The following is a 22,149-nucleotide window of genomic DNA, read 5'->3' on the forward strand; positions in this document are numbered from 1 at the left end:
ACATGCATAGAGAATCACTCAAGTCTTTGTGCTTATTTGGTTAAGAGCAACAAACAAGGACATGGTGTTTAATTTTAAATGGCGTTGCTTCATTTTAAATCAAAAATTGTAGATTTAAAACTTCTGCTTTATAATGTTGTTTATTTTTTACTTATGAATGTATTTCACACTACACCTGCCATATTTTTACCATCTTGTGACCAGTGATGGGAATAAATAAATAAATGCTGTTACTATCAGAGTTACTTTTTATCAGTATGCCAGGGTGTCTGCAGGGTCTTACAGTTTTTTACAGACACTGTATAGGACAAATTTCTCAACACTTAGGTCACAAAACTGTTCACACAATTCTCCTAACCGATTTTCAGCTTGGCAAAGCAGTTCATTTCACATTCAAAATGCACTACAACTACCAAAACACTTCATTCAGGTCTCAAATAAATTCATTCTTCCAGAACACTAGCAAAGGTTGACAGCTGACAAACACACTGTCACCCACAAAACAATGACCTAAAAAAACACTAACATGTAGCATTACACAGTGTTGTCTTGTGTAAAACAAGGACACATCTCTGTTTATAATTGCAATATATATTGTTTATAACTGAAATATGTTACTGGAATGAATCAGACATGATGCAGAATTCATCAATATTTTAAGTTGTTTATTTATTTTTATTTTTTGCACTAAGTAATTCCAAAATACATGAATTTGTATACACACCATCGACTGATACAGAAACAATAGTAATGCTAATCTGGCTGGTTAAACTACATTTTTAGATTTAAAATATGTTTCAATAAAATATTGCTATAGAATTTTGCTGTCTTATTCAGTTTTGCATTATCCCTAGTAGCAAAGAATTCTGGCCCAGATTTGGCATTAAGCTGGGACAGCAGGCATTTATCCGGCACTGGCATACAGCATGTGGGCCAACCATGGTTTGGGTTTGGCAGAGGTGGCACCGTCTATAATGCGGCACACAAGATTTGGGCCAGATGTAAAACGTAGTATTTGGCCAAGATTTAAAAAATTGATTGTGGGCCATGTGAGTTTGGCCAGTCTTGACCCACATTTAAAATACATTAAAATAATTTTTGATTAAATAAATCAATTCTACCAATCAGGTCACTGAGAAAAAACAAGGCCCATAGTGTGCCTAAAGCGCAATGCTTCATGGGTTTATCAATTTCATTGCAATCGTGACACACCAACCTTACTGGCCCAGTTCAGGCCCAGTTATGAGTTATTAACTTGAATGAGACTTGGCCCAGATATGGTCTGTGTTTGGCCCTTGTCTAGAAGCCAGATTTGGTCCAGTCATGTACCGTAATTCACTGCGGCATGTGGGCCAAGCAAAACCTGATTGTGTGGGCCAGAGCTGGGCCAGAGAAATTTTGCTATGTGGGATGTTATTGTTTTGAACATAAGTTTAACTGTTTTGAAAACAGTATGTAAGCACGTGCAAAATGTCCTGTACGTACAAAGACTTTTGACAGTTGTTGTGTCTAAGTAAGAAAAGGACTCAAGAAATTTGAGAGATGTAGTCATTGAATGCATTTTGTGCCAAAACAATGAAAGTTGATCCTCAGTTTAGCCCACATAGACTACTGTTGTGCTCACTGTGTGAAGAGTTTTGCAAAAGTGACCTATGTATTCAGAAATGTGTCCTAGTATAAAACTGTAAAAAGTCTTTAAAAATTTTAAAAAACAGAATTTTAGGCCTTAAAAAGTCTTAAATTTACTGATATATTGTATTGTAGGTCTTAAATCGTTTTAAACAGGTCTTAATTTGCCTATGTCCAAGTAAAGTTACCAATTCTGGCTGACACCCAATCATCTATTGTCCATCTCCAAACTTATTTATTTTATGAAGTCAAGTTTTTTATTGCAAAGAGATACAATTTACAACAGCTGTTACAACAGCTATTCCTTTACATCAGTGTTTCTCAACCACATTTGTGGAGGACCACCAGCTCTGCACATTATCTATGTCTCCAAACACAGCGTTATCAGGTCATTTACAAATACTGAAAGACCTGTAATGTGTGAGACAGACAAAGGAGACGTCCAGAACATACAGTTTCTTTGATCCTATATAGGAACATGGTTGGCAAACATTGCTTTACATGAAATTCATTTACTCCAAAAAACTATTTACGGGCCATTAGAAAAAAAAATCCTTAGTGTTTAGCCCTAAGTCTAAAATTTTATTCACAATGGTCTTAACAAGTCTTAAATTTGATTTGAAGAAAAATGCAGAAATGATGTAATTACTGTAATTACAGCACCATTACTGCTACTGACAATAAAATGCAGCACTATATAATAAATTATATATTATTTAATATACTGTATAAATTGTTGACTGATGCAGTTTTGAGGTTAACTAGGCAGGTTAGGGTAATTAGGCAAGTCATTGTATAACGATGGTTTATTCTGTAGACTATCGAAAAAATCTAGTTTAAAGGGGCTAATATTACTGACCTTAAAATGGTGTTTTAAAATTAATAACTGCTTTTATTCTAGCCGAAATAAAACAAATAAGACTTTCTCTAGAAGAAAAAAATATTATCTGACATACTGTGAAAATGTCCTTGCTCTGTTACACATCATTTATAAAAAAATAAATAAATATATAAATAAAAAAGTCAAATGGGGTTATTAATCTGACTTCAACTGTATATAGTGCCTTTCTGAGCACTCAAAGAGCTTTACAGATTTACTTATTTTTTTGAAGGTGGTGGTGGTTTATATACCAAATATTTATTTAAATATAGCACATTTTATAAGAATTCATTTTTAATGATTTTGTATGTCACAAACGTTTGAGCTTATCAAGTGCTAATGATAATACAATCTCTAACTGCCCTGACCATAAGGTAAAGTAGCAGCAACTCGCACTAAATACTAGGCTTATGCTAGTTTTGTGGAATAAAATAAGCAAAGAATGTAATTTAAATGTGACAAGATGTTGCGATGCTAGAAACTTTATTCTAGTTTCTAGAATTTATTCACAAACGAATCGCTCCCTCTGTTAGACTGAGAAGTCAAAGCAAGAGAGGGGGTGTGCTTCAGTACATGGATTAGATCCAATTTAACAGGGAGGGAGGATAATACGTTTCCATGCACACAAACACACTCTATCTGTCAAATATGGCCACACAGTCACTTATCCATCAATGTAGAAAAGTGATGTAAAATGATCATTTTTATAATTTAAAAAAATATTTGCACACTGGCCACCGGGGGAACCGCCGATCATAGACATACACTGTAAAAAAAATCTGTAATTTTACGGTTTATTTTCGGCAGCTGGGGCTGTTATAACAGCTGCTAAATTACAGAAATTTACTGTAAAATAACAGAGGTTGAATTACAGAAATTTACCAGAAATTTAAATTGGAGGAAATTTCTGTCATTTTTTTTGTCCGTTATTTTATGGTAAATTTCTGTAATTTAACGGCTGTTATTTTTACGTTTTTTTTCCCGGCAACCCAGCTGCTGGAAATAAACCGTAAAACTACACATTTTTTTACAGTTTATCTATGTATGTATATATATCTCTGGCTCTGGATGGACAGTCCTCTGCACCTTGATCCCACATTCATTTCAAAGGAGTGCTACCCTGTACAAAAATGGCAGCTCTATTGCCGCGTTCCATCCAATAGGCAACAATAGCATAGGCATCATCTAATGTAAATATCTATAGGGAAAAATAAGCAACTCCCTTTAAAAATAGGAGTTATGTCAGTGTAAATGTTTTAGCAGTTGTGAATGATTTAGCCTGAATGATTCAATTTTACTGTATTTCTAAACTGTTTTGTATTTATGTCTTTTTTGTGCAAAGAATTAAGTTTTAAAGGTGCTATATAAGTATAAACAATTATTATTATTATTAAATGCCCATTTAGGCCAAGATTTCCCAGCCTTGTTCTTGGAGGCACACCAACAGTATATATTTTAAATGTCTTCCTCATCTGACCATTCATTTCAGGTTTAAGAGTCTCCTCTAATGTTGTAATGAGTTGATTCAGCCGTTTCTGATTAGGGCGAGTATGAATATGTGCATGTTGTTGTGCCTTCAGAAAACACTGCTTTAGGCTTCATCGAGTCATTGACAGTAAGCAAAGTTCTGACACAAGTATTGAAAGTCTGTGGTGATGTATAGAGGACGTACACTTGCAGAAAGCAGCACAGAAACGGATTAAAGGGCTTCAGACTTCATTAACTTGTGTCTGTGTTAATGACACACGCTGCAGTCCCAGCAGTGTAGACTGGTTCATCTCGCCGTCTACATCCAGATTAATGAAGCCTGTGTTTATAAACAGACACTCAGTGTTGGAGCCATCTGGTACCAACTTCCTATTCTGAAGCATACAAACACTTTCCCTCTGAATAGTTTCATCGCTCTATAATTGTTTTCTTATGCGTGACGAAAGAAAACAGCTCACGTCAGTTTTCCACCTGGACGTTTTTACGGATGTACTAATGACTAAATCGAAGGCTCTGTATTGCTGGAGAAAATGAGAGAGAAGGATACTTCAACTTGGATTTAGCATAAATAAATGATAAGACACCCACTGAAAATGCAGGCAATAACGTTAGAAAAAAAAAAACACTTTTCTAATGAACACTTTCAAGGACACATGGCACAAAATCCTCAATTAACCAGCAATTAACATTATCTATGTTCATTAGTGATGTCAGGATGTCATAGACGGCTCATTATGAATTCATACGAGGCGTTATTGTCATTAATAATACATTAGCATTCACACACTAGTGTATACGCATCTAGCTGAATCAAATAAAAGAGGATTGCAAATGTTTGTCAACATTGATTTTTATTAGTAAGAGAAGGGTCTATAAATCTAAAAAGGATGTCACTATTTACATAGTAGTTCAAGTTGGTATTTGTTATCCTGAACGGTCAGGAAACAGCACCTTTAAAGCACCTGTTATGTAACAATCATAAGTCTGTCTGCCTTTAAATTTTTATTGCTTTGTTACTTTGATTATTCGTGTGTGTTATTGAGTTAATTGTATCCTCCCGTTTAAACGTTTATCAAGCTTTAGTCAAAAACATGCTATGCACAAGTACGCAAACTCAGATGTGAATGTATTAATACACTGACAATTTTTTTTCTAATGTTGCAACAGAAAACTGTGAGATTTAAGTGTGTAAATTACAAGATAGAAGCTCAAAACTTTTTCCCCTCAAAATTGTGATTAATGTTTTGAGAAAAGGGGTCAGAATTGCAAGAAAGCAAGCAGCTGAGACGAATGAAGTTGTGATTCTGAGAAAAGAAAATACAGAAGTGCAATATTTTAACCCTTATGTGCTGTTGGGGATGTTTTCATCCATTCGGAGGTGATTTTGAGTCTTAATTTGGCCACAACTTGTTCTCTCTTTCAGCTAGCAGAAGGAATTTTGGTCACAAATCTTAATTTTGACACAAATTTTAGGAGATTTTTTAAAAACTCAATAACACACTCAGGCAAATTTACTACCCTTTCATTATGTTCAGGATGAAAATATCCACTAAATTAACCTGCTGTAAAAAATGCATCAGATAAATGTAATTTTGCATAAATATGTTAATTGTGCACAAAACATTGTCTTTGTTTTTATTTACTCCATGTAGTTCTGAGAGCTGAGAAACAAATTTCAATTTTCTCAGATGCATCAAGGTAAGTGCGCCAAGGTCACTATCACATTCTCACACACTTACAGACACAAATACACACTTTAATTTGCTATTATACGCCATATAAAATCCAGAAACTACGCTTTTTTTTTTTTTGCACAGGTCTATCTAAAGGGTTAATGGTGCCAACTGATGATCAACAATAAAAATGACAAATTTTACCTCATCCCAACAGGGAAAACCACCAACAATTAAAAAATGCATGATCATATGGTGTCATGGTTTTGTAATCAAAAACATTTGGTTATAATGGAAGTCAATGGGGCAAATACAGTTACCAACAGTAAATTAGTCTAAAAATCTAAAACAAAAATCTAACAATGCATAAAAGGCATTGTTGTTACTAATCATTCACATATCCAAGACTGTGATAAAAGGGGGGAAAAATCCAGTCCACAACTAGTTTTTATATTGAAAATATCATTTTGTGTGTTCCTTTAACTAAATCAATGAAATAACTTGTGAACTTAATTAATTAAAAAGTTAAATCCTGTAATTTTAAAAAACATTTAGCAGTTTTGCTTGATTAACAGAATAATGCAAAAAAAAATTTATATATATATATATATATATACATATATATATATATATATATATATATATATATATATATATATATATATATATATATATATATATATATATATATAAAATGTAATAATAAAATTATAATATAATAATATTATAATAATAATTTTATTTATAATAAATTGTAAATAAAATGATGAATTTTTACAGCTGTTTAATTTAGTGGATGTTTTCATCCCGGACATAACGAAAGGGTAGTAAATTTAAACAGTGCACAAGGGTTAAATTCAGAACTTTTGACATAAAATCTGCTTTTTATTTCACATTAAAAGTCTGAATTCTGTTTCACATTTCTGATCCATTTTTAAGAATCATGACCTAATACATTACTATAAAAAGCTTGAGCCAATCCCAAGTTTTTTTGTTTTTTTTTAATAACTAAATGGAATATATTCAATGGAAATAAAGATAAAGTTGCAAGAAAGCTTGCAACAGCAAGTATGAAAATTATAAAATACAAATTCAGAAGTCCTGGGTTAAAAAGCCTGATTCAAACTCAGAATTTAAACATACACTGTAAAACCCAACAGTCAACTTTATCAAAAGAAATGAGTGTAGTTGACTCAAAATTGACAAAGTTAATTCTACTCATTTGAATAGAGATTTGAACTCACTGTTGAAGGTAATGAGTTATTTTATCTTGCATGGAGTACGTTTACAATACTCGTATAGATTAGTTTTAGCTCAAATGGTTAGCTGCAATCGGTTTCCTCAAATGGTTTGAGTTACCTTAACTTATTGAGTTTTACAGTACTCAGTTGGTTTGTGTTCTCTTCATTTATTTGGTTTTACTGTGCTCAAATTGCTTCGTTTACTCAAATGGATTAAGTTCACAGTACACATTAGGATTCATTTTTGAACTTAAATGATTTGTTGCAATCGGTTTCCTAAAATGGTTTGAGTTACCTTAACTTTTTGGGTTTTACAGTGTATGAAATTGGAATAAATTAAAAGAAGTTGTGAAATCCTGACCTTTTTTCTTAAAGTGTTCAATTAACATTTTGCAATTAAGACTTTTGTTTTTATTTAGCTAAAAATGAATCTGAATTGTGAGAAATACACTCAGTCAGTAGTACTATAAAATGTTAGCATGACCTCTTTTTTATTTTTAATCATGTGGCAGAAATGAATTATGTACAATAATAAATGATTTGAAAGAACAAACTATCTGTAAAATATGCTATTTTCAGCTATGTGTTGAAAAAACAACACAGTTTTTGTCTGACATACTTATAATAGTCTACGACAAATAACACAAAATAAATCTATTTTAACTGTAAAAAGCATTTGCGTTCATGTACTTGTATAAAGTATGCTTTGTGCCTTAAAGCAGGTCAAAACAAGAACTGCTGTTTGTGCCCAGAAACATTTACATCCCTTGAATGAACTGTAATGAATTGGCAACAAAGTCAAGGCAGAATCCTTTCATGGTTTGTGGTGTGTTCCCCTGCAGTGCTTTTCTGCATAGAAGTTTCCATCTTTTTGCATTTATTTTGTATTTTTTTTTACATGACAGGAACTTGGCTTTAGCGGCAGAGACCAGAGAAGTGAAGTAAATGAGATATATGAAGCCATACAAAGACTGTGAAAACAGAAGAGTAATAGCAGTACTATAAAGCACAGGCGAGAGGTGGTGTTCAGCCCATATACGAGAGTAACACACTGCACACAGAGTGCTTTAGGGTCTGTGTGAGAGCGATGGAGGCCAGGTCTATAGTTTCCCCTTTCCTCATCAGATCAACACAAACCTGTAATGAATAGGAGACAGAGAGAAGACATTTTTATAATAATATTGGTTGGAAATATTAGGGAAACAAAAAAAAAAAACTTTTTAAAATGATAACTTGCTTGCAATAACTTTTAGTATTTAATTAATTGAAGTATGTATTGTAAAAACATCCAATCTTTTTTTTTAGTATTATTTTTTTTCAGTGTTTTCAATACATCCATATTTATACTACAAATATGTGCTTCAAAATGTTCCCACATAATGGGTGGGGTAATGATGGCAATAATGATGTAAGAATGGGTCACACTTTAATTTGATGGTCCATTTGTTGAATTTAGTTAGATTGCATCAACATGCCAACTAATTCTCTTTAGATTATAAGTTGACTGTTAGGTTGGGGTTGAGGTTAGGGTTAGTGTAAGTTGACATTTACTTGTTTCTTATAGTCCGTTAAATGTCTGTTGAAAGAGACAGTCTATTAATACTCAAATGGACCATCAAAATAAAGTGTTACCTAAAGTTATTCTGTCTCTTGCAATTCCTTAACTTCATAATACTTCGATGTATCCTTAGTAGCCAAAGACAATAGGTTTGTTTTGAAACTACACGTTTTTGTTTTGTTTTTTCTGAATCTGAGGCTATGTTTACACTACAATGATGGAATTAAAAACAGAAATGTTTTCCCCTTGTATTTCTTTTAGTTTTCATATTCACACATCAACGTTTTCGAAACCATCTGTGTTTACACATATCGATAAAATGTGCAAAAAAATATGAATTATATAGTCTGGGGTCCAAGAACATAAAGCCAGATAAGCTGGCTAGCCAGTTAAGTTTTCACAAATTCTGGGATTTAGGTATCATGAAAGTAGCTCAGCTCAGCTGCTCTATAATACCATGGCAATAAATAGTGATTAAAGTTGAGCTGCCATCATGTTGCCCAAAACGCAAGATTAGTGCAAACTAAACTGAAACTTAACTGGCTAGCCAGCTAATCCAGCTTCATGATACAGGGCATAGGTTAAGATTGGTGATTTCACCTTGTTAATAAACAAAACCTGTAAAAAAAAAGTGACGACATAACTGTAGCAGCATAGTGCCGCTGATGTTTATTTATAATTTGTTGTGTGTGTATGATGTTTCATTGCTGTTAAAAATCCACACTTTACTAACAAAGAGTTTGCAAACACTATAGCAACAACAACAGATCGACACATCCCTAACACGTACTATACACACGCATGATCTCACTGTTTTTAAAGATTCAAAAATTTGACAAGAGAGGCGTTCTAAAGACTGAGGCTACGTCTACACTAATCCAGGAAAAATTCATGTACTCCGCATGCACACAGTAGGACGCTTTAACCTCATATCCGCCTTCTCTTCATTTACTTTCTGTTTCTTTGAAATGTCGCACTAAACTGTCAAAGAAAATCACAGATTTCTTTAAATGAACTGACACTGAAATGGAGTTGTTGTTGAGAGCAAGAACATAAAGTTGCAAAGGAATGTCGATTGCAAGATGTGCCAAAACAAATGCGCTGAAATATCGGACTGCTTCAAAGATCAGTACCCTGCTGACGATGACGCTTACCCTTACAGTATGGATGAGCTCAAAGAGTTAAGTAAACATTCCCTGTCCATTGAAGAGAGGCAATATAAAGCATGTACAAACTGACATTAATCTTTTATAAAGCTGTCAAAATGGACAGATTTTAAAACATCTGCTTTACAATGTTGTCACATGACTAAAATGCTTCATAGTTTTTGAAAGCCTCCAGTTTCACAGTTCATTCTGCAACTTAAAAACAGGGTTTTCAAATTTATCCACTTTAGACAGCGTTTTCAAAAAGATATGTTTTTATGACCTTAAAACGCTGTCTCAGTGTGAACAAAAGCCTGAAAAACGTATTAGTGTGGACATGGTGTGTAAAAAAAGTGTTTACGATTCCTAAAATACTTCTGTCATGTACACTAATAGGCAAAACACACACACAAAAACTGTGTTTTGGATAAAAACAATGTGTAAATGGCCCCTGAAAGTGATGGTAGCCATCAACTTGCATTTTTTCAATGTAAAAAAGACCACGGTTTCAGCTAATAATCAAATATACTGAAGGGGTAAATTTCACCCCATTTTGGAAGATGAATAAATTAACAGCATATCTTTTTTTTTAAGTGAACTATCCCTTGATTCCACAATTGAAAGATAAATATAATACATGCAATTACAGCCATGCTCCCTCCACTTTACCTTCACACTCAAAAGCCCTCAGTATGGTGGTATAACTGGGTCCCAGCCAGGAAGTGTAGGTCCCCATGACGCGGAGCAACTTTTTGGTGGAATCGCTGAACAGCACATCAGGCTGCCCATAATTCACTGAGCTGAACAGAGAAAATCCTTCAGTGGTGTTACCAAATGCGTTCTAGAGAAACGAGAACAAGCAAAATAAGAAAAAGAGAAAGTGCAATCAAGCAGAATTTCTCAAATCCTTGTAGAAAAGCAAACAAAAGAGAGAGTGGGTGTAAGTTTGACATATAAATATGCATATTTTGTTTCATTTGCAAATACTGGAGCTTCTCTACACTCTTTGCTCACATCTTGCACTGTGCTTTGTTCGGTATGTGTGCTAGTTCTTCTCTGTAGTGTCATCCTCCCTTAATGACACACTGTAATGTAAGACGGTGTCTTGTGAAAATCAATGATCACCACAGGGCTCAGGCTGGATGTATTGAACGCATAAGTCAGCCCGATGTAATCTGTGTAATACCCGAGATGTTCAGAGATACCATTGTTAATATAGGTTTAGCCAGGGTTCGTTTAATCATAGCGTTGGCCGCTAATGTGCAGGAACAACACTTCCAATGAGGATTTCATGCTCTGCATTCTACAAAAGGGATTTCTCTTTTTTAACCTTTTACTCCTTTTATATTATTTCACGGATAATGCAATAAAAAAATGAATCAAACCTGATATCCTGAGACTGTGTGACCGCCCGGCACTATAAATGTCATTATGTAATCCGTGGCATTTCTGTGTGTGTGTGTGTGTGTGTGTGTAGTGCTATACAGTCCAAAAGTCTAAGAAGACTGAGAAAACATTATGTATATCCTTCAATTTCCATATTTTGTGTTGAATTTAGATTATTTGATATAAGTTCAAAGGCGCAGCATTATTTATTTGAAATAGAAATAGTTTGTAACAATGTATGTATTTATATTTTTTAATGCGGAAATTTAATGTGTGCTTACTGGCCCAAAAACAAATACATTTTATTTAAAATCTGAATTTGAAATAAATATATATTAACCTAGAAATAATGTTATTTATACTGGTTTTGTTGGTACCTTTTAGACAGTCTGTCAAATGTAATTAGACTAGTATAAGTTAGCAACTGCATGTTATCTAATTCCTATCAGTGTTATTGCTACCATGTCAACTAACTTATAGTATTAGTACACTAGAAAAAAAATCATTGGATGAACTCAATTTAATTGGGGGCAGGATTTCCATCCAATAAATTTGTTTAGCACCAACTAAAAAAAAACTATTTACGCAATTATATGCAATTGAGTTGGTTCAACGTAATTTTATTAAATAAAAGTTTAAATACTTTTGTACTTTTATTTAACTTAAACTCAAAGGTCTCATAATTTCATGTATGTCTATTATGTGTTGTACATTTCGAAATCTCTTACTTTTATTTGAAGTTATCCTAAGATTATCCTAAAAACTTATTTTAGGACCATTATTGCTCACTGAGCAAAGCAACACACTGCATTTTTTCTAATTCAGCTGCCAACACCTAAAGCATAGGTGCTTCTGCAAGGTGGTAATCTCTAAACTCAAAGCATTACATACAAATTTTCTAAATCCTGAAGATTAAACTCTAACAAGTCTTTAACTTTAAACACCTAAGATTACTTTTATTGTCAACATTTCCCCCTCTTAATTCAATCCCAAAAAAAAAGCAAGCTGGGAACTACAAATCCCCTAACCAGGTAGTTGGACCAGCACAATTCCTTCATGTTGTCTCAACACAAAACGCTTAAGTTAATTTAATGGTTTACAAATTTAAGTGAACTGAACATAAAACATGCAAATATCCTAAAGAAATGACAAGAATTGTGTCGTTTCAGCTCATTTTAAAATGGTAGTTTGAAAAAGCAGCAGTAATATTTTTTGTGTGTGTAACATGTCAGTTACATCAACTAATCTCAAGTGTAACATAACACTGCAACATCAACTAGCTCTTTTTATAGAATTTGAAACTTTTCAAAAACATCAACCGTCTCAGTGTTAGTTACTTTTGACTGCCAACTAAATCTTACTAAAGTAGGGCTAAAGTATTGCTATGTGCGCACCTACAATAGTCGCATCGCAAGATCTGTAATGTTGAATTATAGTTGACAAGGAGCTACAGATCACGTGATTTGTAGAGTCACTGCAGTTTAACAATAATAGAGTAAAGGTTTAGCATATGCATGTGTTTTTGAGGCCTGTGACTGAGCATTTCAAAAGTTTAAAACATTTGGTCATAAAAAATTATGATGTTTGGAGGTTTAATAATGATTAATTGTATTTAATTATTTATACAAAATGTATACAATTTATGCAAAAACAAAAAAGTTTGATATATTTACATTTAAAGCAAAAACAAGATTATTTTATGTATCATAATGGCAGATCATTTGGCTTGTTTTAATGAAAAACTCCTAGTTTTGAGTTATTTCTTCTATAGAAGAATACAATATTTATAAAAAATACAATTTTGCATAAAAATATTTTTACTTGATCTAAGAATTTATCAATAATTGGACAAGAAACGAGACAATGCAGTATAACACAATGCAAAGTAAGAATATATTTTTTTGCATTGTTATTACTGTACCTAAATAACGTCATGGTAAATAAAGCTGGCCATCTTATGAAATTCATACGGTAATATTTATCACAGAAAAATAAAACATCGCAATATCAGGTTTTTCCAATATCGTGCAGTAACACCTAGACTAACAAATTAGTATCTTTGCATTTATACCATGTCTAGTGTGCTAGAGAGATGTGATTTTGCCTAGTATAATGCCATCCTGCATTAACATTTACGTTGATTCTGGAATGTCATTTTTGCTCGAAAATGTAATCCATACCTATTCCCTACCCCTAAACCCAACAACAACAGTAAATTATTCCCAAAATCAGAGGGGAATAACAGTTAGATAACAATCATGTTTAAAACATCACATAACCCTAACCGTAAGCCTAAACTTAACAGAAGCTGTATGTATCCCTTAATTCTGATTGGCTGTCTGGAATGTTGTTTCAGGATCAACATAGATGTTGATGCAAGAACATGTCCTACTTAGTGAAATCACGCTAACCAGCATGCTAGATGCCCTTACAGTGTTGGTACTATGTCAATTAACTCTCATTTTAGTATTACTTCAATTCACATTAAATAGTGCTACGTTTTCCAAAGTGTATGACTAAGACTGCAACTTTCACCTAACTCTCTGGGTATTATTTACTTTGCCTCTTTGTAAACTAATCCAAAAAATAATTTCTTTCACAACAGAATTAGTAAGGTATTATTAGTGTGTTTTTTGGTTAGTAGAATAAGTACCTTATCTGTAGTTACTTATAGTCACTATAAGACACAATGAAATAAAGTAGCATAATGGAGTGTTTCTTAACTTATATCGCAATTTAGTCAGTTATGCACATATACACGGCCATTACGGAGTTGCTCAGATGTAAAAAAAAAAAAAAAAAAAAAAAAAACAGCATGGATTAAATGACAATTTACAACTAAATAAGTTGTTCTGGTTTTTTTGCTGTCTAAACCATGGAAAAACGGGCTGGTTCAAGACCTGGCTGGGTCAGTTGGCATTTCTGTGTGTTATAAAAGACCAACACGGTGTGGCCAAATAACAACTTTAATATAAACAGCCCTGGGAGTAAGTAAACTATAGAAAACCTCGTGTAAGCTGCTAAATCATATAGAGAGGGACTATGTAAACAGGAAAAGCTGTTATCTTTTGACCAATAAATTTAATAGGCTCTCTTCTGCTTGATTTGTTATAGCTTTTGGTCTGTAGTACTGAAAATGTTTTTTACCAGTTCGAACAATTAGTATTTTTCAAAAAATGACAATGAGTGATCAATTTTAAATGCAGTAATCTGCACAAAATAAGAATTTCCTTTGGTTAAGTGGCATTGTTTATGCTCTGCACTCCAATATGGGCAACTGATGATGCACTATATTAAATGGTTAGTTCACCCAAAAATGTAAATTAAATCATCATTTATTCTCCCTCATGTGGTTTTAAGCTTTTATAAGTTCCTTTCTTCTGTTGAACACAAAACAAAATATGTTTTAAAAATGCTGGTTGCTTGGACCCATCGACCTCCACAGCATGAAAAAAATTACAGAGGAAGTCACAAGCATTTTTCAGAAATATCTTCTTTTGTGTTTTACAGAAGAAAGAAACTCAAAAAGCTTTGAACGAATAAAGGGTTGAGTGAATAATGGCAGAACTTTCATATTTGGTTTTAAGCATTTTTGGGTTTATATATATATATATATAGAAAATATATATAAATATAAATTTTATATATATATATATATATATATATATATATATATATATATATATATATATATATATTTTTTTTTTTTTTTTTTTTTTTTCCCCATAGTTTCCATATTTTGTGATTGTCTGTGTTTTCCGTTTTTATTATGTCATGTTGATCCCAACTCTGTCGACTTTTGATGTTGAAAATTCAACTCTACAGTTTAACAAAGTGACTTTTTTTTATATTTTAGTAGTTTCAAATAGGAAATGTACTTGCAGTTTATTAAAAGGTTTTTGTACCTTAATATACAACTAAGACCCAGATAATATATCACTTTACACATTTAAATATGTTAATAAAAGTCACCTTTTCCAACATTTCAAGATTTAAAGTTGTTGGAAGAAAGATCAAGGTCCCATTTATATTCAAAATCCTAAATAAACAGGGGAAAATGTTAAGGAAAACTGTGGAATACCACTAAAAACAGGCCTACTTCTTTTCTATAGTAGGTGTAAGTGTAAAAGAGCCCAGTATTTTCTAAGTGTTCTCAGATTTTTTGGACTGTAATGTGTGACTGTGTGGCTGTCTCTCCTGACCTGCACACGTTCCAAGAACTTGTAAACGCGGCATTTGTCCTCCAAACGCACTACCACGGCATTGGTTGGCACTACAGCCAGGTGGCAGCTCTCATGCTGGAACAGGTTCGCTTCACTCCCGTCAGGACACAAGAGCTTCAAGTCTTCCAGCTCCAAGTCCAGCGCCCAAGACTCCTGGTTCTTACCTTACATCAATAAAAAAGGTTGTTTGCATGCAGTGAAAATTTCGGCGTGATATGTAACATTTGCATTCTTTTTGTAAAGTTTAAAAGCTTGAAAGTTGTGCAGGCTTTGGTAAACAAATCTATATCTCTATAAAACTAGAATCTATAATCCCTGAACTTGGCTAACGGGGTTTACTGATTCTAAATACAAGGGTTTCACAGATCCCAGCAGGCACACAAAGAGACGCATTGTTGTGAAATACTGCCCTCCTGTGTCTGTCAGCCAGTGAAACATGATCCAGATCATCAAGTGAAGGCTACAATTGTCCTCCTTCAGTCCCTTAAAAATTCCATTTAATAAGAAACCAACTTGAAAAATCTTACTGCATCGGGACGTTTTTGACCTCTCATGTTCTTATAGCCTGCACTACTTACCCTGCATGTTGTCAAAGACTGTAGTGTGCTTAACAAAAGCAACATCGCCAAGATTCTCTGCCACACACCTGCATTTTAAAAATAATAATGCATATAAATCATACTTATAAAATATAAGCACTGTTTTTACATATTTTGTTTTTCAAAGATACAAGAAATGGAGCATAAAGGACAGTAATGACCAGGGGCGGACTGGGACAAAAATTCAGCCCTGGCACTGTTGCCACACCAGCCCACATTACCACACCGACACAGCCCCACCCACGGACACGCACATTAACTATTTATTTTGGTGTAAAGATGGTGAAATAATATGACATTCTTGCCAGATTTTGATTATGTCCGGGTAACCTTGGATTGGGTCGGCCCATCTTGAAACCAGGTGGCAGTTGCCGATTGGGCCAAATGATAAACATTTATTATTATTATTTTTATTATCATCATCATAATATCACATCTAGCAAGAGATAAAAGCTGTCTGCACTTAAAAACAATACATACCAAAAAAAAAAAAAAAAAACTGACCGGCCCACATTTAAAAATTGGTCCGGCCCTTCTGGCATTTGCCAGAATTGCCAGATGGCCAGTCCGCCCCTGGTAATGACAATTATATTACAGAATTCTTTTAATAAGGCTATGTTCATTATGCAGCCAAACTGCTGTCAAAAATTACAATGCTTTCTGAAGGATTATGTGATCTTTGAAATGTAATTAATATTAAAATACGTTTGATGATCTATTTTTATTGCTAAAATCAGAAAACAAAAATAATTGGTAAGAGGTAATATTGACTCAACGCGAACTTTTCAAAAACATTTTATTTTATTTCCCTTTTTTACTTTTTTATTGTAAACTTGCTCAATTACTGTTTTTTAAACTATTACTATTTTTATTTATTATTATTATTATTATTTTCTCTCAGAGAATATGTTTAAAGATTTGAGCCGAAATTTATACATTTGAAAGAAAGAAATCCCTTTAAAGTGAATTTCTGTGCTCTGCATTTGAGTTTAATAGCTATGTTTTAAGTAAATGATATGTTTGTGTTTATGTCTTCAACATTTCATATAAGAATATTATAATTTTGAGCATTCATTGCAGTAAACATGTCTGATTAATAGGTCAATATAAATATTTCCTTGACCTTAAATAATGTAAGACATATTTCCACAATATCTAAGAAGAACATGGGTTATTTAATTTACTTTATTTAATATAATTAATTTTAAATGCCCTAAATCATAGGTCTCAAACTGGATTCCAGGAGGGCCGCAGCTCTGCACATTTTTGCTTCAACCCTAATCAAACACAGCTGATCCAACTAATCAAGGTGTTCAAGACTACTAGAGACTATTAAGCAGGTGTGATGGGGTGGTGGGAACTGAGCTGTGGCCCTCCAGGAGTTGAGTTTGAGACCATTGCCCTAAATGATAATCATCTTATTTTGAAGTAACAATAATTAGCCACAACTAAGCATTTTACTCAAAACATGTACATATTAATAGCAAATCCAGAGAAAATGGTATTTTAATTAATTTCAAAAGTTTCATATACACATCAACATTTAGATTAACAAGCCCATCAAGCATTTCAATATTCTTGGCCACACACAAAAATCCTATTTTAAATAATGATTCCACTAGGAAACATGCATTATTTCACATCTTTACTGCACCTCAGAGCTCCAGCCTCTCCAAAGTGCCGTTCTCGAGGGTTGTTGGCACAAATGTGGCGGTCATTCTCGTCCCCGATGCAGGCCTCACACAGGTTCCTTGGGTTGTTTCCTTTGGGATCGTGTTCTGGGTCCTTCACGCCAGGGACGCAGCTGTAGCCAAAGAAATCTCCGACCGCTATGAATCACAAGGAGAAGCAGATGACTATTTAAGCGGCTTCCAAAAGTTGCAATTACAATCTCGATTTGCATTTCAGCCAGGTGTAAGCACTGCAAATATTATATCTGAGAGCATTACTTTGTGTGCATATGCAGCTCACCAGACGTTAAACCAGATGTTAGGTGCTTTTGTAAAACAACAGCTGTTCTATCTAATGACAATACCTTTAAGATACAAGCCAAAAAAGGAATGTAAATAAATTATGGTAATATAACATGGGAACACTTGGAGGAATCATATTTTTCACCTTTGTTTTAATTTCAACAGGAGTAAAATGGAAAGTTATAAAATGATAGTTCCTAAAATTGCAATTGTAAAAGTTTTAAAACTACATACATCAATAATAATTATAAATTAAGATTAATTGTAAAAAAAAAATCCAAGCTTTAAATTTAGACATACAGTATGTTTTGTTTATAAAACTCAACTGTATTTCAAGATATGTATGTTTGTTGCAAAGCACCAGCCAAAGGTAGCTTACACTAATGTTTTATACACTGTATAATTAAAGTAAAGCTACTTGAAAAGTATAAGAACCACAGCCTACACAATGCAAAAAATACCAAAAAATAAATTAACTTTAAAAAAATAAATAATCAAATAGTATTATATATTAAGAGGTAAATATTAGCTATAATAAATAAATATATTAGCAAAAGTGTAAAATTAAATAAAAAACTAAAAACATGATTAGAATAAAAGTATGTTAGTATATTTTAATCTTTATATCCAATCATCTCGATCATTATTATTCAGAAACAGTTCTTGAGCACCAAATTAGCATATTACTATGATTCAATCTTGATTTGCATTTTAACCAGGTGAAACACAGTTAATCAGGGGTGTCAAACTCACAGTCAAACCGCACAGTTTAGTTCCAACCCTGCTCCAACAAACTTACCTGTAGGATTCAAACAAGCCTGAAGGACTTAATTAGTTTGGTTTGGATTAATTAGTATGGTTGGAACTAAACTGTACAGAGCTGTGGCCCTCCAGAAACAAAAGAGTTTGGCCCCTGTGCTGTAAGTATTATATTTAAGAGCATTCATTTTGTGCATCTGCAACTCAGGCTTAGTTAAACCAGATGTAAAAAATGGAAATAAAATATAGAGCTCTTAAAATTGCAATTCTATAAACTGTACAACAGAATAATTGTATATTAAACGTTATGTATAGAAATGTTTTACACATATATAAAATGTTAAATTGCAAATTGTTTTAATTAAAATAAAAAAAGCATTAACATGAAGCATTAAAAACATTAAAAAGGAGCTCAGAATACTTCAAATGGAAAATAAAATGGAAAATGGAACAAAGTAATGTAAAATTCATCAGAAATAAATGCTAAAATTAAATGAAAGTAAAATTCAGACAAAACAGCATCTCACCGTGGGGAAAGTTGCATTGCACATCCACACTAATCTGTGATGTGTTGACCAGGAAGCCGATGGGGACGGTCCAGCCCACTGTAGTCCTCATCCCTGGGTGACAAGAGCTGCGCTCGTGCATCTCCAGCAGTGACAGATCACTGGATGACGTCCGTGCCAGAGCAACTACATAATAATTAATGCCGTCTGCGGCAGACACATAAACACATGCTGACGTCAGGCTCTTTTATTCCAGTCTAAAACATCTTTAGTCATTGTTTTGAATGTTCGAACATACTCACCCACACCGTTATAAGATTCTCCAACCGCCACATCTAAGCCATAGCAAAATCCAGCTGTGTAGATTTCATCGGCATACATAGTAGAGGCATCTGCAGTGCCATTCTGTGCCATTTTTTGCCATTTAACCAGTTGAGAATTTTATTGAGTGCAAGAAAATCAAAAAGGAGGAGCAAAAATTAGTACAATAGTGTTATTTTAAATCAGAAAGCCTTGCAATATTACAATGATTTTAATCTAATTAAAGAGACAGTTCACCCAAAAATCTAAATATACTTAATATTTACAAGTGGGGTTTTTTTTGTTCAAAATAAGTTACTTTGAAAAACCTGTAACCACTAAATTACATAGTGGAAAACAAATACTATAAAAAGTCAATGGTTAGAGTTTTTTTAGTATTTTTCAAAATGTTTTTTTTTTTTTGTGTTTAATGAATGAAAAGAAACTAAAACAAGTTTGTGATAAGTAAATGATGAGTAAATAGCTGAATTTTTAGGTTTGGGTGAACTACACCTTTAAATATGCTTCTTGGTAAGTACATTTTTTACAACCTTAATTTGCTTCATGCAGTCGGTGGGACTTTGGCCCCTCACACACACTAGTTGTCCGCGAAGGTTCCTGGCTGTGGCATTTCCAGCTAAATCCAAACACTTCTGATCTTCAGCATCAGACACTGTGCACCACCTGACTGCAAAAAGGAAACACTTTGTATATTTTTCAAAGAATGGCAAGTATCAACTGTTATTCAAGATATGCATGTTCACTGCAAAGCTACCAGCCAAAAGTAACTCATAACACACTAATATTTTACAAAATGTTTTATAAAAGTGAAGCTTTTTGGAAAAAGTATGGGAAAGTAGGGACCACAAAACTGTATACATTTAAAAAAAAAAATAATAATAACAAATAAAAAATTATTACATTTGTATTTGATTATATTTATTAATTTTAATTATATATTTATATATACACACACAGTTGAAATCAGAATTATTAAACCCAATTTGTATTTTTTTCTTTTTTAAATATTTCTCAAATGATCTTAAAAAGAGCAAGGGAATTTACACAGAATGTCTGATAATATTTTTTCTTCTGGAGAAAGACTTATTTGTTTTATTTCAGCTAGAAAAAAAGTAGTTTTTAATTAAAAATAAAAATATTTTCTGGTTCAAGTTATCAAATTATTTTCCATTTTCTACAGAACAAACCATCATTATACAATAACTTGCCTAATTACCCTAACCTGCCTAGTTAACCTAATTAACCTAGTTAAGCCTTTAAATGTCACTTTAAGCTGAATAGAAGTGTCTTGAAAAATATCTAGTCAAATATTATTTACTGTCATCATGGCAAAAATGAAATAAATCAGTTATTAAAAAATTGTTATTAAACTATTATGTTTAGAAATGTGTTGAAAAACACGTCTCTCCGTTAAAAAGAAATAAGGGGAAAATAATAAGCGGGGATAATAATTCTGACTTCAACTGTATATATGTAAGCATCTTTAAAGCATATGTATTTAGAAACAAAATTAAATATTCAAAATAAAATTAAATAAAATTAATTGATTAGATTGAATTTTGAAACCATTTGAATATTTTTTATTTGCAACATTATAAATGTATTTGCACTTTTAATAATTCCCATTAATAATAATCAAAAATGTTTCTTGAGCACCAAATATACATATTAGTATGATTTCTGAAAGGTTATGTGCTAACAAAAACTGCAATAATTATTCCAAAAAAAAAAAAACAGATCAAAATCAAATCAAGAGAAAAATATTTATATTTTAAAACATATTTACATAGAATTAATAAACATCTATTTTTATTGAAAACACTATTTTAGAATATTAATTTTTTTACTGACGTTTTTAGCAAATAAATGCACCACCTACAAGAATAAGAGACTTTTTTTAAAAGCATGAATGCTCCCAAACTAATGACTAACATTTAAAGTCATTTTATATTTACCTTCTTTTTTACTAGTTCAAAAACTAATTACTACATGAAGCAACCCAAGCAATGTGCATCCAGTATTCATTCAGATCCCAGATGGCTCAAATACAAAAAGCAAAAGAAAAATGTTTCATGTCACATATCATAAAACATTTATAAAACTGAGAACATGTAAACACAATACTTACTAATGTTGTTTTCAGTGGACATGGAAACCAGAACAAACAGGAACAGCACCACAGCAAGATGTCCTCCTGGAAGATCCATGTTGTCTTTGAACAGTAACCTTTCAAATGGGCTCAAACTCACAGAGGAGGTGTGGGAAGTAATGATGAAAAAAAGAGGTCTGGGGCTCATATTGCTCCCTTTTTAGGGTACCCATCAGTCTCAGAAACCAAAATGGGAGGGAACAACTTTCCATTAGTTCTTTAGCAAAGTTAGCTTTTTTTCAGATCTAACATTGTTAGGTTATTTTCCACTTATCCGATCACGATGGCCATCTAGTGTTTCTTTCCTTATCCAATGGGACCTCATGGCATGTAAGCTTTTGCACACTTCACTGCACCTGGCACCGGCCAGGTCAGATCATTTCTGAGGTTATAATTAAGTAAAATACAATAGCTTTTTGTGGACAGCTTCTAAAGCTCCCCGAGATTAAACCGAAGGTCCGAATAAAGCCAAGTTTGATTGGAGATCTGGACGGAGGGGCAACAGGAGGTTCTTTTGTGCCCCTACGTAGCCGAGGAAGCATATAGGCCACTTGATACCTCACCTGCATCCTAATTCTCATGTCAATATCCCCATAATCAATGCTTTATTCAAAGAGAC

General features: G+C 33.0%; 1 protein-coding gene across 3 annotated transcripts; it reads right to left on the reverse strand.

Annotated features, from left to right (window-relative positions):
• Positions 1–4,829: 4,829 nt before the first annotated feature.
• Positions 4,830–21,620, reverse strand: otomp (otolith matrix protein). 3 transcript variants are annotated; one of them, XM_087239810.1, is made up of 10 exons: positions 21,510–21,620; positions 19,912–20,048; positions 19,363–19,465; positions 19,082–19,267; positions 17,477–17,651; positions 15,802–15,869; positions 15,203–15,387; positions 10,284–10,455; positions 6,631–8,048; positions 4,830–5,511 (listed from the first exon to the last, which is right to left on the reverse strand). In XM_087239810.1, the coding sequence occupies exons 1-9, from the start codon at positions 21,586–21,588 to the stop codon at positions 8,038–8,040; spliced, it is 1,116 nt and encodes a 371-aa protein (XP_087095936.1). In that variant the 5' UTR covers positions 21,589–21,620; the 3' UTR covers positions 4,830–5,511; positions 6,631–8,037.
• Between the last annotated feature and the right edge of the window lie 529 nt (positions 21,621–22,149).

This window comes from Danio rerio, chromosome 2 (assembly GCF_052040795.2).
Source record: "Danio rerio strain M-AB ecotype USA chromosome 2, GRCz13ab, whole genome shotgun sequence".
Taxonomy (NCBI): domain Eukaryota; kingdom Metazoa; phylum Chordata; class Actinopteri; order Cypriniformes; family Danionidae; genus Danio; species Danio rerio.

Excerpts from the sequence above, each read along its gene's own strand:
- otomp (XM_087239810.1), bottom strand. The coding sequence starts at position 21,588 with ATGGATCTTCCAGGAGGACATCTTGCTGTGGTGCTGTTCCTGTTTGTT. Across the intron at positions 15,870-17,476 it reads GGAGAGGCTGGAGCTCTGAG|GTGTGTGGCAGAGAATCTTG; the intron begins GTGCAGTAAAGA and ends TTTAAAATGCAG. Across the intron at positions 10,456-15,202 it reads AGTTCTTGGAACGTGTGCAG|AACGCATTTGGTAACACCAC; the intron begins GTCAGGAGAGAC and ends TCGTTTCTCTAG.